Genomic DNA, 18,059 nt, shown 5'->3' with positions numbered 1-18,059 from the left:
GACCTGACCTTAAATTTACTGAATAAGGACATTGTAAAACTATCCACAGAAGAAATGGAGTTAGATTTCCTTTAATTCTGACCTGTAGGCAGATAAATGTATTTCCATAAGGAATCTCTGCTCCCTGGCAATGAAAATCCAGCTACTACCACCGTTGCATTTACAGTTGGGATCACTAATCTAATGTTGGGGAACCTTTGTAAAAATGAAATGTTGAATTGACCTAAATGAAAGCATATGGGGAATCCTTTGAGTTAAATTAGTCAGTCTTTGTGCAATTTCTGGGCAGAAGTTGTCAGGTTTTGGTGACACATCAGGTCCTGCGTGGCCTGGGGACCTTGAATAAGATCCCTCCTCTCTCTCACTCTCTCTCTCTCTCCCTCTGTCTCCAAACGGAACTGCATGAGTTGCAGGACACCGAACATGAAAGCAAGTTTCCTAGCATTTGTAATATTACTCTCCCCTTCAAAATAAAGTAAATTACTCCCTAAACTTTCACCCTTTGAATCACCTGCCTTCCTTGACCAAATATTATTTCTCATAATTGTAATTACAGTACACTCGGGCAAACTCTAGGGGCGGCATTGTAAAGATACACTGCCAATCGAACATGTGATGAAGTACAGGTTGTCAAGAGAAAGCAAATGGATACAAAACATAAAAGGTAACGAAAATCGGATAGATTTGGATAACGCGATTTCATCCTTCTCCCGTTTGTAAATTGAGAGTTGTCACCGATTTAAGAGCTATTCACACACCGTCTATGGGACTTGATGACACGTTGTAAACTCTGTCAACAATTGGAAACGCCATTCACATAAACCACCTGGTCAGGTGGGAAATCCTTTGGTCATGACATTGCACGCATAAATAAAGTTAGATCTACCTTGGAGGGGATCAATATTATTTGCTATTTTATCCCAGAAACTGATGGAAATACTGATTTCAGATATTAGTAGAAATCTTTCCGACTTCAAACTACTGACTTGCCGCTTTTGTAGACACATGCCAGGGTCTGAGATGTGAAACGGCCGGGCGCTGCGACGCTCTAAGGGCGGAGTGTGACCGGAGGGGTGTGTCCTGTGTCCACGCTGATGTGGAGTCTCCCCTCCAGGGGCAAATTAACGAGATACTCCGAATCTGCGGAACACCTCATTGGCTCGGACGAAGTTCCGTTCAAAGTTTCCCTTCAAGCTCATTAGCATAGCTCAAAGATAAACTCACGCGAATCAGCGCATGCAATCTAATGAAGTGTAACCAATTAGTGTCTGACAGTAGGTATTTTCCAGCATCATGGAGAAGTGGGATTGTCAGAAAATGGGCCATTCTTCATAACCATTTCTGTTTTTACATTAAACTTGGCCTGCGTTGACTTATATGAGAACTGTATATGCGACATGTATGAACTAAGGCGAATACATCACGCTTTGCAGTAAATACCTGGTTTTAGACTGATTTAAAGTGAACTGGAAGTCACTGGAGGGGGAAACGGAGGCTATCAGGCTTCAATGGAGTTCTGCTAACTGCGGTTCCGGTGACCAACACTGGCTTCGTGTTTCTACAGGTAACCGAGAACCTGGAGACCGCGCAAGGTACAGCCGCCACCAAATGGGCACAATCGGCAGGTACTCGCTGCTCCAGAAGCTGGGCGTGGGGCTAGTTTTGTGCCCAGGGTTTTCTTTGCTCCAGTTGAGCGATCGGAAGTTCTGGGCGCAAATTGCTTGCACTCAAATTTTTTTCAGTCCTACCTCAATAGCATTTCACTGCCTGAACCCCGCTGATAGAGAAGGTTTATGAATGCTTGGGTTGTTCGCAATGTGAGAGCTGTAACTTTGTCCAATTAATTGAGATTTTAACCTAAAACAGAGTACAGTACTTCAACAGTTGATAAAGGAATGTACGAACATTCTTTTGTTGAAGGAGTGAAATCATGTCGGGCGCTGCCAGCCTGGAACTGTTCGCTCACACTTAGTGCTCGTCCATTCTTGCAGAGGGTATGGAGTTTACCTGTATGGGGGTTGCTGGTCGATGGGCTGATGGAGAGAAGGGTGCGTTTCTTTTCCCCTAACGAGTGGCAAAGAGACACCAGACCCTCAGGCCGACCTGGACTGAGATAACAACTGCAGGTAAGTGCAATGCCCTGGGTAACACAGCAGGCAAAGCAGCGCAGGAAGAAGCTTAATAACCTGCAGCAAAGGTATGTGCCACCATTTTCTCTTTGCTGCCCCAGATTCTGTCACTTGCACATACTTCTCACAAAGGCTTAGGGACTACAGCTCTCACTATTAGTTGGAACGTGAGCACTCAATGGCTGCTCGCTTATGCACTTACACATTACTTGATTTCCCCCCCCCCCCCCCTTGTCATATTAGAGGAAGAAAGGGCCACAACCGGGTTGAAAGGGCCATGTCTAGCTGTGTGGCTGGGGATGTGTGTGTTGCGGTGAGGGGGGTGGGGGGGGGGGGGAGGGTGGTGGGATGCAGCTGGCAGGCTTCTCACTACACAGACATGAGGACATTATACTTAATTAGCTGGGAAAGTCAGAAGTCAGTTGACAGGAGGTTATAGTCCAACAGATTTATTTGAAATCACAAGCTTTTGGAGCATTGCCACTTCACCTAACAAAGGGGCAATGTTCCAAAAGCTTGTGATTTCAAATAAACCTGTTGGACTATAACCTTCTGTCATCTGACTTTGTTCACCCCAGTCCAACACTGGCACTTCCACATCATGGTTGGGGAAGAGCATAGCTACTGTTGTGGGAATGTGGAGACATCAATGGATGACTGATCTCATAAGATTCATTCCACTATATTGTTCTCTCGTTACCATCAATGCTAATTAATTCTGAACCTGCATATCTTATCTGGCTGACACTCTCAAAGTACCCAGCTTCCCCATCACCTGTAATGCCAAAGCTTGCAGAAGTTCCAGAAGAGGAGGCTAAGTTTGCAGCTGGGTAGGGTATTCTCAGCAGCTCTAGGTCTGGAGTGTCCAATCAACCTGGCAAAAAACAGCCAAGTCTTTCTGGCCAACAGGGCTAACTATTAAGCAAATTCCCTCCACTCCAACTGCAGAGGTCAGAATTGCATAGTCAGGATTGCATTTTAAATATATGTGAATTTGCCTCTTGAAATGGCTGATCCAGAGATTTTGGCACTGTTGGACCTGATTAAAATGCACCCATGATGAGAAATTGGCCAATGCAACTTCTTTCACAGTTAAAGGAAATCTAAACCCAGATCTTTCATCCTAATCGAGGGTTTTAATGAAACTTAAAGAACTCTGAATGTTGGAAATGTGAAACAAAAATAGGAAGTTATGGAGTACCACAGTAGGTCTGGCAGCATCTACTGAGAGAAAAACAGAGTTAATGTTTCAAGTACCCATTAACTCTTCTTTTCTCTCAATGGATGCTTCCAGACTTTGTGTTTCTCTGTTTTGTTTGCTTCAACTTGACTCTCCCTAACTTCCTGTTCTTAACAGCGCATAACTCTTTTAGATGGCACTCTCAGTAATGTCCTGATCTTTACCCTCCTCTTCATCATCAGAAGTTTGCTGTTGATAATTTGTTTCCTCTGTATCCACAACATCCCCACTTTTATCGGATCCAGTTGTGAAGGGTGCAGCCTGCCAAAATGATGAGGGGCACTTTTTCTGGCCTGTACTGCAAGTTTCTGGCAGATGCATCAAAACCTCATCCTGAACAGCCATATGTCTTTTCCATTAAGCCTCTGAGGAAGTGTGAATAGAATGTCCATCTCCATTCTCCAATGTATTTCCATCCCACATCAGCCTGAGGGTTTAATAAAGGTATCATGAGACACCTTTGGAAAGACTACATTTTTTGCTCCCAGCTGCTATTCCTGTTTGGTCCAACAACTTTGGCTTACTGGCAGCTCCTAGGGTGCCTAATACATACCTCCAAATTTTGGCATTGCTAGTCACACATAATTTGATTGTTGATGGAGTTCAAGCCAATTCTATTGACAAACTCTGCAAACTTTGGAAATATAGTACTCTAAAATGCAATGTAGGTGGAGACATCTGGGGGAAGCCAGCAATACATTTCATGCCAAATGGTTGTTTCATTTTTCTTTTCAATTTTTGCCATTACTACATGAAGGATGACTGTACAATGTAACAGTTGCATGGAAAGTGTTTTGTTTTCCCTTGCAACTATTTTCCTTGATAATACATTTAATTTGATTTGAGTCATTCATGTTGGCCTATTGGTCATGAAAAATGTCTTTATTATGATAAATGTGCATAATACATTAAAAAATGAATGTAATGCTCTTTGTCCACAAAAATGTAAATGATTTAATATTAGCCTTTTTTGTCTAATGTCCTTGGTGCAAGAATGGTTATCCTTCATATAAAGGTTGCAAATGTATTAATCGAATTCAAAGGAACTTAAATTGTTTTGTGTAACACATTACCATGGTCTATTTTCCAACCTAGCCCCAATAATTTTTCACTTCCTTATTTATCAAAGAAATATCCACCCCTTCCTGAAAAATATTCAAGGACTTTGATTCTACTGTCTTTTGAGGAAGAGAATTCTAAAGATTCATGACGCTTTGTAAGAAAAAGTTCCTCCTTATCTTTGCTTTAATCGGGCAACCTTTATACCAAAACAGTGATCACTAGCTTCAGATTCTCCAATGAGAGAAAACAACTTTTCCACATGCACCCTGTCTGGACCCTTCAGGATTTCATATGTTTCAATAAAGGTCAACTCTTACACATCCAAACTTAAAGTGATGCAAGTTTAGCTTGTCATTTTCTCATAAGATAACTTGCCATTACAGATAGTGGCAGTGTAATCTTTTTTTGCCAGTCTAACAACATATCTGCATCCTTATACATGTAAAGAAACTAATAATGTATACAATACTCTAGATGTGGTCTGACCAATTCTCTGTGTAACTGAAACATAATTACCTTAATATGTATTTCATACTTCTCAATAAACAAAACATTCTATTAGCTTTCCTAATTACTTGCTGTACCTGCATATTAACCTTTTTCATTTGCATCACAGAGCTCTGCAATCTCTCACTATTTAGAAATTATGCTATATTTTATTCTTTCTTCCAATAAGGACAATCTCATATTTTTCCAAATTATACATCATTTACCAGATCTTTTCCCATTCACTTAACATATCTACATCACTGTGGTATCCATATGTGCTCTTCACAAATTAATTTCTTACCTATGTTTGCATTATCAGCAAATTTAACAACCATTTCATCCTTTATCCAATTTATTTATATATATGGAAGAACTAAAAGTCACAAAGTTGATCCTTATAACACAACACTCATCACATCTTATCAACTGAAAATGGGCCATTTCTGAAGAACAGGAATCAGACTCAAAATCCCAACTCTGTTTCTCACTCCACAGAAGTTTAGACCTGCTGCGTTTCTCCAGCACATTCTGACTTTTTAAAATGGGTTAGTTGTGCATGTTCTTTGGTTCCTCTTAGCTATCCATTCTTCTATCCATATAATTACAAAAACAATGCGATTATTTTTCAGCTGCACAGAGCATTTGAGAGAACACATCTAGAGTACTGCATACATTATCCATGCCAATATGTTATCCCTTATACCATGGACTTTTATTTTCTGCATTTACTTTTATTATATAAATAATTGCTTGTTAGTTCAGATCTTGAACACATTTTAAAGGAGGCACAAAGTCATCATGACTAGGACACAAGAAAACAGAGTTGAAAAAGGAACACCAATTTGTAAGCATGAAAGAGGTGATGATTGATAGGGCCATCATTGGCATGGAGATGTGGGATAGTTAACTGTCAATCTTGGTTCTCAGGACAAACAAGTATATTCTGATTAATGCAACCATTTGAATCCAGCCAAGATAAGCAGTCTTCATGCATTTTTTTTCCAATGTAATAGGTGCAATATATGTAAAATTCCTTTTACCTACAATGTGGGTAAGTGTAAGGCTATGCACCTTATTAGGAAGAATATAGACATAAACTATTTTCTAAATGCGGAAAGGCTTTGGCAATCTGAAGCATAAAGAGACTTGTGAGTACGAGTTCATGATTCTCTTAAGGTTAACATGCAGGTTCAGTTGACAGTTAGGAAGGCAAATGCAATGTTAGCATTCATTTCGACAGGGCTAGAGTATGGGAACCGAGGTGTAGTGCTGAGGATGTATAAGGCTTTGGTCAGACAGCATTTGGAATATTGTGAGCAGTTTTGGTCTCTACACTTTCTCTCCATCTTCTTTCTCCAGGCCCCTCGTGATTTTGAACAACTTTATTAAGTCTCCTTTCAACCTTTTCTTCTCAAGGATAATAGCAACAGCTTCTTCAATCTGTTCATGTTACTGAAGTTCCAATCCCTGGAACACTGACCAGATATTTATTTCATTGTGATGTTGACTGAGGAATAGATTTTGGCCAAGGCACCAGGAATAGCTCCCTGCTGTTCTTGGAAATAATGCCATATGATCTTTTGAGTCTACATGAACAGTTTTATGGGCTCTCAGTTTAACACCTCATCTGAAAGCTAGAACCTCAGGTTGTGCATTATTTCTTCTGTCCTGCATTCAAGTGTCAATCTTGATTTTTGTGCCGGATTGGGTCTTGAACCCAGAACCTGACTCAGAGATAACCTAATGAGTTAAAAAACACTGGGAAACCATTGGGAACTGGTGAGTGTAATACAACCACAAGCTGTTTTGTGTTTTGTTAAGTTTCATAATGAGGGGGAAACCTTAGTTGACTGCTATGGTTTGTGCTTTTGAAAGTTCAGTTGAATGTTCAAGTTTCATTATAAATATCAGAAAATGCAACAAAGTTTGGTTTAAATAACTGCAGCTTGATTCAGCAGATATCATGACTTCTACACAGGCTCTGCTTTAATGCTGGTAGTTTTATTTGTTTAAAGAAGCAATTTTATAGACTCCCAAGGACAATGTCCATTACACTCTATGCCTTAAGTTGTTAACAATGTATCTGTTAAGAACGTCAAACATCAATTACTTAAATACTTGCAGTGTTTTCTTAAAAACTATTTGACCATCAACATTGTTTCTAAGACCTTTATTCTTCATCATTATAATCTGCAGCACCAGAGATTATAATGGTTCTCTCTTGCATATCATTTTGCAAAGTGTCTTCATCTGTTTTAACTGTTCTGAGGTTAAAAGAAAAGATTACAACATTAGTATTTCACAATAAACTGGATAGAAAATGAGGGAGGCCCCCTCCAGGTGTGCCATCTCCATGAGCCATGTCTAGGAAATTCAGTAGCCCTAGGTACAAAATCTGTACCCATAATGGTCACATGCAAATAAGGAGAGGAACATTATATTCTGTACCTTTCACAATTCATCAGTACCCACATTGAAGCCTATATGTTTTAAGTAATTGTGACATTTCAAAATATTGGGAAAAATTGAAGCTGTTAACTTAGTTCGCTGGTTTGTCATGCAGAGTGACACCAACAGCACAGACTCAATCTCTGTACTCACTGCAGTCACTATGAAGGTTCCACTTTTTCAAGTAACCTTTCGCCTGAGGCTTAGTGACCCTCAGGTTAAACTCACCACCAGTTGTCTCTCTCCAGTGAGAGTGCAGCTCAATGGGAATTATGGTGAACTTAACTTACTTACATTTTAGAATAGCATGAATGCTTTTAAGTTCGGAATAAAATCTTTTTCTTGAATTGTTAGAATGCCCTATATATTGGCTTATGGGATGGAGCGATGGCTAAATAAATGTAAGTTGAACATTCTTTCAGTCCGGGATAGAGATCAAGCTGCAGTGGTTGTATTGTCATTCTAGTGAATTTCAGGACATTTCAGGGATAGTGTTATGAGCTTGTTCATCCGATATATAGAGTCTTGCCTGTCAGAAAATGGTTGGAAAATCATTCAGGAGTGCATCTGAATTCCTCAAATATGCCCCAAGCATCAAACAAACATCATTAAAGTATCTACTTACTATTTTAAATAGGAGCTATGTTAAATAAAATATTGGCATTTATTTTTCTCAAGCATTTGTTAGCTGTATTAAGATTCATTGTTGTATTGATTACGATATATTTTTAAAAATATTCTTTCAGGGAATGTGGGCATCACTGGAAAGGCCAGATTTGTTGCCCATCTCTAACTGTCCTTGAAAGGAGGGTAGTTAAGAGTTAACCACATTGCTGTCAAATGTAGACCAGACCAGGTAAGGTCGGCGGATTTCCTCCCCTTAAGGACATGACTGAACCAGATGAGGTTTTAAGTAGTCACCAATTCTTTTATGGTCACCATTACTGAAACTAGTTTTCAATTCCTGGTTTATTTTTTAATTGAATTTAAATTTCACTAGCTGTTTAGTACGTTAGCTAGGGCCTCTGGATTACTAGACTGGTGACTATTTCTGTTCATACCTTGATATTTAAGCAATTTTTGAGAAGATTTGTAGCTCAGGTTGATGATAAGTATGTAAATTAGCTCGCTGAGCTTGAAGGTTTGTTTTCAGACATTTCATCACCATACTAGGTAACATCGTCTTTGAGAGTCTCCAGTAGTATGTCCTTCCTCTCAATCTACAGGTCTTGGTTTCTTATGGTGGGTGATGTCATTTACGGTTCAAGGGGAGATAGAAAGTCTCCCTACCTGGTACACCAACTTACAGACTAGCCAAAGTACTCCACCAAAAACTAAAACACCAAAAATATGCCACTCCACCTAAGAATTCCTGAACACAAAAGACACCAAGATAGAAGAGGATGAAATAATGGTCTCCTTTGACCTTACAGCCATTTTCACATTAATTAATGTCAACCTGGCCAAAGAAACACTGGCATCACAATGAGGAAAACCAGGACCACAAACACCAGACAGCACCAACTTCATCAGCAAAACCAACATCCTCAAGTTAGTTGACCTGTGTCTCACCACCCACTTCACATTCAATAATAAAACCTACAAACAAGTTAACAGAACAGCTATGGGATCACCAATATCAGAGCTCATAGCAGACGCAGTATTGTCGAGACTTGAACAAGCTGCTCTCCATCTATCCAACCCAAACTTTGGCCCCGCTATATAGATGACACTTTTGTCATCACAAAACAGAGCAAATTAGAGGAAACATACAACACCCTCAACAATATCCTGACTGGCATAAAAGTCTCAAAAGAGGAGGAGGACGACAACAGACTCCCATTCCTAGACATGACAGTTGAAAGTACAGTTAACAGAGAGCTTCAAAACAGTGTCTACAGAAAAACAACATACACAGGCCACATATTTAACTTCAGAAGCAAACATCCCAACACCCACAAGCGGAGCTGCATCAAGACATTTCAACAAGCTACATCACACTGCAACACCCAAGAACTACAAAAAGCAGAAGAATATCTATACAATATTTTCAAGAAAAATGGGTACCCAATAAACACAATCCACCAATTCCTCAGAAACAAATCCAAATAAGCAGACACAATGCAATCAAAAACTATAGCTACATCACCTTACATCAGAGGCATATCAGAAATGATTTCCAGACTACTCAGACCCTTTGGCATCATGGTAGCCCACAAACCTACCAACACACTTAAACAACAACTAATTAAAGGATCCATTAGATAGCACCAGTAAAACTAACATAAATTTACAAGATACCATGCAAGAACTGTAAAAACACTACATCAGACAAGCTTGCAGGAAACTTGCCACCAGGATACATGAACACCAACAGGCCACCAAATGACATGACCCACTATGGCTAGTTTCTATACATAGAGACAAAGAAGGATACCACTTTGACTGGGACAACACACACATCCTAGGACAGTTGAAACAAAGACAACACAAAAATTCTTAGAGGCATGGCATTTGAACCAGAACTCGATCAATAAACACATCACTTTAGATTCTATTTACCTTCCCTTGAAAAAAAGAACTGAAAGGAGTCACCCACCTTAAGAAACCAAGACTTATAAATAGAGAAGCAGGACATACCACCAGTGCATCACCGGATGATGTTACTTAGTATGATGACGAAACATCTGAAAACAAACCTTCAAGCTCAGTGAGCTAACTTACATATTTAAGCAATGTTTTAAGTTACCTGTATAATATAGATTATGAATATACGAGCCCATCAACTGAAACAAAAGGTACAATTTTGCATAATTTTGAATGTTTGTAACTCATCATCCTGATTTCCATTTTTCCACCAAAAGGAGAAAAAGAAAGTAAGCACGTTATTGAAACCAAAATTTCTCAAGCAAAGATTAAAATATTTCAGCATTTCTTTAATTGTTTTATCATTTATTGTGCTCTCATCAATAAGTAGGAAATGTTCTACTGCTGACTATACATAAAAGAGTACCTGATTTATCATTTGCTCCATCTGTTGGAGGACTGAATTACTTTTACCTGATGAATACAGTTTTCTTTTCAGTCACTTCCACAGCCTCTTCCTTGGAAAGGTTCTCAACAGCACTAAGATTCCCCTGTCCCATCACGCAGAATGTACCCATCAATGTTGACAAGCGAGAATCCTCTCCTTCAATCAACTTCCTGAAGATTGGTAATAAAACAAAACAAAAGGTTTGGTTAACAAGAACATATTCAGTTTTCTAACAAATATCCCTGAACTACCAGTGTACCTGAATTCAGCAAAGGTTCTGAAGAAGGGGCAAAGCTTATTTGATTCAAAAACATGGCAGAAATGAGTAGGTTTATTAACGAAACAACTTGCATTTATCCCACATGTCAATTCTCAATCAGTAAATTACCACAACCAGGAAATTATCAGATATCCAGTTTTTAAATTGTGTTGCTGTCCAGCAACTGAGAGGAAGTGTTTTGATCTTTGAATAGTGCATTGCAATCCTTTACATCCACCTGAAAAGGAAGATGGATCTTGGTTTAATAGAATAGAATCCCTACAGTGTGGAAACAGGCCACTTGGCCCAACAAGTCCACACCGACCCTCTGAAGAGTAATCCACGTAGACCCATTTCCCTCCGACTAATGCACCGAACACTATGGGCAATTCAGTATGACCAATTCATGGAATCTGCACATGTTTAGATTGTGGGAGGAAACCCGTACAGACACAGGGAGAATGTGCAATCTCCACACAGACAGTCGCCCAAGGCTGGAATTGAACTCGGGTCCCTGACACTGGGAAACCAGTGCTAGCCATAAAGGTAGTATCTCAGCCAATATAGCATTTGCGTAGCACCTCACTGAACAGTCAAAGAAAGTTACAAGCTTCTGCAGTCAGTTTAATGTCTCAACATTTTCCCCCTGTATACACAAATACCACCAAATTGAGCCAAACTGAAGAGTTAAAACAGAAAGTGCAAACAACAAAAGCTTGTCAACATTGATGCATTCTTATGCCTAATATTTCCCTTTGTAGCATCTAGAACTGAATTTTATGGAAGGGGGTATATTGATCACACCATCTCCCTGAAAGAAAAGTATCGTTTCTACAATGGCTTTAAGAGGTGTGTTTTGTCCTGGTTTCTTTTGAAGAGAGATCTTAAGGCAGAGGGAAAGCTCATAAAGTAAACAGCTTGAGAGACCTTGGGTTCTTTTTTTAAAAGTTGAAATAATAAAAGCAACCTGAGTGGGTGGGGTCAAGCTCCCACTGAACTGCGATTTCTAGTTTTAGATTTCAGTAGCAGTTGCGGGATCTTGAAGCTAGGTTTGGAAGCTGCAGTACATCTCTCCCTGCTACTCTTTCTCTTGGAGTTTTATCTTGATGCTTTTTCCTCCTTGACTTGCAAACTGCCTATGAGACAATCTAGTTTTCTGAACTTTCTTTTGCCAAGGATGTGTTTAAAGGATGTTACTATATTGGAATAGTTACTGATTACTAGTAAAATACTCTATTATTCTGTTAAGTTTTCCAATAGAGTTAAGTTATTTGTTGTGTTTTAACTATAGTATGTGAATAAAGTGTGTTTTTCTTCAAATCTGGTAGTTTGATCAATTGAATTGCATCCAGAACACAATACAATAAACTAAGAAAAGGTTAGGGTCTAGGTTATCTTCTTAATGTATTTTGAGGGAATTTGGTCTGGTCCATAACAAAAGTTAGTGGAAAATTGATTGACAGTTACAAAGGCAACAATAATTTGGTTTGATAGGCCATCCAGTTTAAGATTGGGCTTTCACCTTTGTAACTTTGTGACCAGCCGGTTGCTTGGATTTGCCAGCAGTTGTTACAGTCCCAAGAGTGCCAGAAGTGGACACTGTTGGGACTACATGAAGACACATCAGATTTCATGGACACAGGAGAAAGATAAGTTGGGCTTTTTGTGGATAGAGAGAGATCCACAGGAGGACGGTGGGGATGTTGGGGTGGCACGCTAACCAGGCCTGTTAGGGAGGCACAAAGAAAGGCATTATCTTAAAGGGGAGGTGGTGGTGGTGGTGGTGGTATCATGACACCAACAGGGTATTCTGCCAAAGATGCACCACCACACCTACCATTCCACCGACTGCAATGCAAAAACAATCCTCTTCTTTATTTCAATCATTCACAGGATTAGGGCATCCCTAATTTCTTGTCCAGAGGGTAGTTAAGAGCCAACCACATTTCTATGGATCTGGAGTCAAATGTCAGCAAGGCAAGATATGGACAGCTGTTTCCTTCCCTAAAGGAAATTAGTAAATCAGGTAGGTTTTTCCAACAATGGGCAATGGTTTCATGGTCATCATTAGACTTTTAAGTCCATATTTTTATTGAATTCAAATTCCATCATCCATCGTGGCAAGATTCAAATCCAGCTCCCCAGAACATTACCTTGGTCTCTGGATTTATAGTCTAGTGTGAATATCACTAGGCCATCACCTCCCCTATTGTCCACCTTAAACAATCCAGTATGTTTTGGCAATGAAGGAAGTGGTCATAGACACACAAGGGTCTTAAAGGACTAACAGCTGGTGGGCTTTTGGCTTCCTTACCTATTCAGCTTCCATATTATAGAAACTGGGTCAGGGGTGAGGGAAAAAGAAGTGAGTTACCTACCCCACATTTGTGAGGATACTGGATTTTTAATACAGAGACCCAGATTAATTAACTCTAGAAATTAATATAAGTTGCAGTAGCTGCACAATTTAAATTCAGCTAATTAAATAAAATCTGGAATAAGAACTTAGTATCAATAATAAAAACAGAAAATGCTGGAAATACTAACAGACCAGGCAGCATCTGTGGAAACAAAGAAAATTAGTGTTACAAGTTTTGATGACCTTTACTTAGCAACTGACTCTGGCTCTAACTTATTCCATGTGGATTACAACTGAAATTCCTCTTTCATATTTCAATTAGAGATATCTCCAAGGTATTTTGAATTCCTCAAATGGCTATTCTTTCTGTATCCTAAAGATCCATTCCCATGCCATGATGAGCACAGCCTCTCTGTTGAGCAGTACCATCACTCCATCTCAAATCTGTCTTGTTCCACAATTAATTTCTTCCCTTACCTCAGTGCCTTCAATATATCATTTCAGCTGAATGACAGTCTTTTGGTATAAATTCTGTGCCTTATCATCTTGCTCCACAGCTACCTGAAGAAAGTTAGTGATTCCAAACAAACCTGTTGGACTACAACCTGCTGTTGTGTGATTTTTAACTTTGTCCAACCCAGTCAAACACCAGCACCTCCACATTATGAACTGTTGTGCCATTTCTTATCACTGAAATAGCAGATTTACTAATGGATAATTCTTTTTGTTATGTCTAGACTCATGTCTCTAGATCAAAGTCAAATTTACTAGTCCAGTAACTATTATGCTACCTCACTCCTACTTGCTATCCTATCACTACAGTTTGATTTCGCAGTTGATCATTTACAACACAAAATGGGACCGAGGAACAATTATCCTAAATTTGTGGAACATGCTTAAGAGGCTGAATAATCAGATTCTTGCTGTTCTTGATTGCTTCAGACCTATTTGAGTAAGAGCCATAGGTATGAATTTAGCTTAGACTGGTATGGTGTTTGATCTGAAAACTCAAGTTGGGTTAGGACTAGTTTTAAAATACTTAGAACTGGCATATCCTATGGAATTAATTGCACAGAGAGGACTAAATACTACATACCTATCCCAGTACTAACTCTGGAACAGGAGCAATCCCATTTCCCTGCCCTTTACCTGTATCCTTTCATGTTCTTACCTCTCAAAACACATATCCATTTCCCTTTTAATTACATTATAGTGTACACCTTTATAGTCATGTGTGAAAAATAACCCATGTTCTAACATATATTTGTGCTAAGAAATCTTCCTTTCTTGCTCTTGTAAAACTTCAGAGTCTATAGGGATGAATTTATCCAGGGGTTCTGCAGTTTGTCCTTCCCAATTTGTGAATAAGGGTTGTGGAAACCTTACTTAAATGTTGTTTCCTTGTAACTAATCCCAAATTAAATCAATCATAGTAAATCCACCTGCACCTGAAGTAATAAATGATCGGCTAATACTTTAGCTAAATGCTTAGAAATTCATTCTCAGTGTATAATTAAATTTTCAAGATGTACCTGGACTCATGGAACTCTTAATTCAGGGCTAGATTAGAGTGGTGCTGGAAAAGCACCCTGCAGGCACTCTGCCTCTATTCCTGATGAAGGGCTTTTGCCCGAAATGTCGATTTTCCTGCTCCTCGGTGCTGCCTGACCTGTTGTGCTTTTCCAGCACCACTAATCTAGAATCTGGTTTCCAGCATCTGCAGTCCTTGTTTTTACCTCTTAATTAAGGGCACAAAATGGATCCATCTGCTTTACCACACCTGAAGAAGGGTCACTACTTTATACATTAACATATCATATTTATTTTCAGATATGCATGGATCTGCTACTTATTTACAGCTTATTATATTTTCATCCCTCTACAGATCCTTACCTGTATGTAGTAATTTCGACTTCCAGCGCCATTTTAATATTGAGCAGATCTTGATATTCACGTAAATGGAGAGCTATTTTTTCTTTGATGGTACTCAGTTGTTGTTGCAAGCTCTCAATTTTGTTCTGTAGGAAAAACATTCTAAGTGTAACTTTCTACTTGCTAATAAAATTTCTGATGACTGGTTTCTGATGACAGCAATGGCTGGTTCTGATCAGGATTCCTTTTCACAGGTATTCTATATAAACAGCTTATCTTGCAAGGCAGGAATCATTTAATACATTTTGGCAGCATAAATACAATAACCTGAATTTTATAATTGGGACCACTGAGTCTGAATCTTCATTGCAGTTTTGAGATATTGGGAGGCTTCCAATTGACGTCAATCACCAGACGCTGCATCACTGTTAGTTTTCCAAATGCTGTCATGGAATTTGCAGTGGTGGAAAAGATAGACTCTGAACAAAACCCTGTGCCAAATTGAAGCCAGACTTCTTTATGATACTTGTCAGCAGATTTTCTGGTGTATTTGCTCATGCACTATGCAGCTTTCTGCCAATATCCATCAATATTGTCCGGTAGATTGTACCAACAAAATCTTCATCTGAATCACTTTCTGCAAAACGAGTCTGTGACCTTGCCCTCTGTTGAGTTGAAGGCTTCAGTTTGGCACAATGATTTGCACTGAGCTTGAAGTCTGTCTTTTCCAGTGGAGAGGTGCTGCAAATTCCATGACAGTATTTGGAGACCCAACAGTGATACAGCATCTAGTGACCGATGTCTCAGCTTCCAGTGCAGCACACGTGCAAGCCTCCCAATGTCTCAAAGCTGCAGCGAAGGTTCAGACTGACAACAGGAGCATCATATTTGTTTCCATGCAAACCCTTCTTTATGCAATGCAAAGTTCAGACTGCTGCCGTCATGGCAGCATATGGCCAGCATTTAGAAGGGTATGGCAGCTAATCTAGCAATCCAAATAACTGAGACAGTTAAAGTGTTGCCTGGAGGAGTGGCATTAGTTTAGCAGAAACTTGCTGTTCTCTTGGGATGACAGTAATCCTGGTCCTATTGCTGCTATTCTGTCAGTGCCCTTTTTGCTGCCTTCAGGTATTCAAGTTGATGCTGCCCATGCTGCAGTGAAGCAGCCCAAAGCTGAGGCCTGAAGGCAAGGAGCTGCTTGAGATCACCTCGCAGAGCTATCTGCAAACTTTTTCAGTCTAAGTTAGCACCAGACATGCAACAGCCACTGGGATACCACAGCGTTGAAGCGATAAGATGGGTAAAAGCACTCAAGACAGGAATTGAGAGAATGTACATGTGATTAATTAATTAGTGTGTATAAGTTAGTTTCTGTTGAATAAACATGTTATTGAATGGGATTGGTAAGGGAATCAAGGGTTATGGGGATGCAGCACTATTAGATCAACCATGAGTTCATTGAATGGCAGACAGACTTGATGGATTCACTTGGCCTGCACATCTTTTTGGATTGTGGGAGGAAACCGGAGCACCTGAGGAAACCCACGCAGACACAGGGAGAATGTGCAAACTCCACACAGTTACCCGAGGCTGGAATCAAACCTGGGTCCCTGGCGCTGTGAGGCAGCTGTGCTTACCACTGAGCCACCATGCCGCCCTTGAGCCATTGTGCCGCCTTTGGCTGATTAGCCTTTTTTTCCCTACATCTTATGGTCTCATGGAGTTTGGTTATGACTGACTAAACAGTGGGTACTAACTGGACCTGTATGATCCAAAATGATAGTCCAAGCACCAACAGTGGCTCAGACGTTGGCACTGCTGCCTCACAGCACCAGGGACCTGGGTTTGATTCCTGTCTCAGGCAACTCTCTATGTGGAGTTTGCACATTCTCCTCATGTCTGTGTGGGTTTCTCCGGGTGCTCCTGTTCCCTCCCACAGTCCAAAGATGTGCAGGTTAGGTGAATTGACCATGATAAATTGCCCATAGTTTTCAGGAATGTGTAGGTTAGGTGCATTAGTTATGGGAAATGAAGAGTAATAGGGTAGGGGAATGGGTCTGGGTGGGATACTCTTCGGAAGTTCAGTGTGGACCTGTTAGGCTGAATGTTCTGTTTCCACACTGTAGGGGTTCAATGACTTCTATAATAATCAGCATTAGTGGCTGTTAGACACCATTACTCATGCATTCTGCATGGTGCTACAGAGCCTAGTTTCATGCACTACATGTCACAATGAGGGCTATTTAACATGATTGGTTGAGGGGTACTATTGGTTACTCTGCTTGCAAACTCCTGTGGAAGGTGTTGCTCTAGATTAGACACTCAAAGGCAGAAAGGAAACACTCAACAGCCCAGACAAACTCTATGGGAGCTGTCAGAATAACGAATGGCTAACATCATTTCTTTATTGTTGATATGCAATGTTTGAACCAATATATATTTGCTAATAAGAGCGGCATGTTGGCTCAGTGGTTAGCACTGCTGCCTCACAGCACCAGGGGCCGGGGTTCAATTCCTGCCTCGGGTCACTGTGTGGAGTTTGCACATTCTCCCTGCATCTGCATGGGTTTCCTTCGGGTGCTCCGGTTTCCTCCCACAGTCCAAAGATGTGCTAGCCAGGTGAATTGGCCATGCTAAATTGCCCATAGAGTTAGGTGCATTAGTCAGGGGTAAATACAGGGTAAGGGAATGGGTACGGGTGGGTTACTCTTCAGAGGTTTGGTGTGGACTTGTTGGGCTGAAGGGCGTGTTTCCATACTGTAGGGAATCTAATCTAATTAATGAGTCTGGGGCGGCACAGTGGCTCAGTGGTTAGCACTGCTGCCTCACAGCACCAGGGTCCCAGGTTCAATTCCAGCCTCAGGCGACTGTTTGTGTGGAGTTTGCACATTCTCCCCGTGTCTGTGTGGGTCTCCTCCCACAGTCCAAAGATATGCGGGCCAGGTGAATTGGCCATGCTAAATTGCCCATCGTGTCAGGTGCATTAGTCAGAGGGAAATGGGACTGGGTGGGTTACTCTATGGAGGGTTGGTATGGATTTGTTAGGCCGAAGGGCCTGTTTCCACACAGTAGGGAATCTAATCTTCTCTAAAGAGAGAGATCATCCTTATTAGCTGTCCTTTTACTATCTGAAGAAATAATTGGAAATGCTTCTAAATTAATTATTC

At 40.3% G+C, this 18,059-nt stretch overlaps 1 protein-coding gene across 2 annotated transcripts in view; it reads right to left on the bottom strand.

Moving 5' to 3' along the window:
- Window positions 1-6,900: 6,900 nt before the first annotated feature.
- Window positions 6,901-18,059, bottom strand: part of LOC122547043 (desmin) — a 42,764-nt gene continuing 31,605 nt past the window's right edge. The window contains exons 9-11 of one of the 2 annotated variants that reach the window (XM_043685644.2): window positions 14,914-15,038; window positions 10,429-10,572; window positions 6,901-7,179 (exon numbers count right to left, since the gene is read on the bottom strand). In XM_043685644.2, coding sequence (XP_043541579.2) covers window positions 7,176-7,179; window positions 10,429-10,572; window positions 14,914-15,038 — 273 coding nt within the window. In that variant the 3' untranslated portion in view covers window positions 6,901-7,175. Of the gene's footprint in view, window positions 7,185-10,428; window positions 10,573-14,913; window positions 15,039-18,059 lie in introns of both variants that reach the window. The other variant, XM_043685639.2, reaches the window with a different exon arrangement.

This window comes from Chiloscyllium plagiosum, unplaced genomic scaffold (assembly GCF_037043375.1).
Source record: "Chiloscyllium plagiosum isolate Xiang-an unplaced genomic scaffold, Cpla_swu_hap1 HiC_scaffold_3, whole genome shotgun sequence".
Classification (NCBI taxonomy): Eukaryota; Metazoa; Chordata; class Chondrichthyes; order Orectolobiformes; family Hemiscylliidae; genus Chiloscyllium; species Chiloscyllium plagiosum.
Note: the sequence above shows the minus strand (reverse complement) of the source record. Positions and strands in the feature narration are given on the sequence as shown.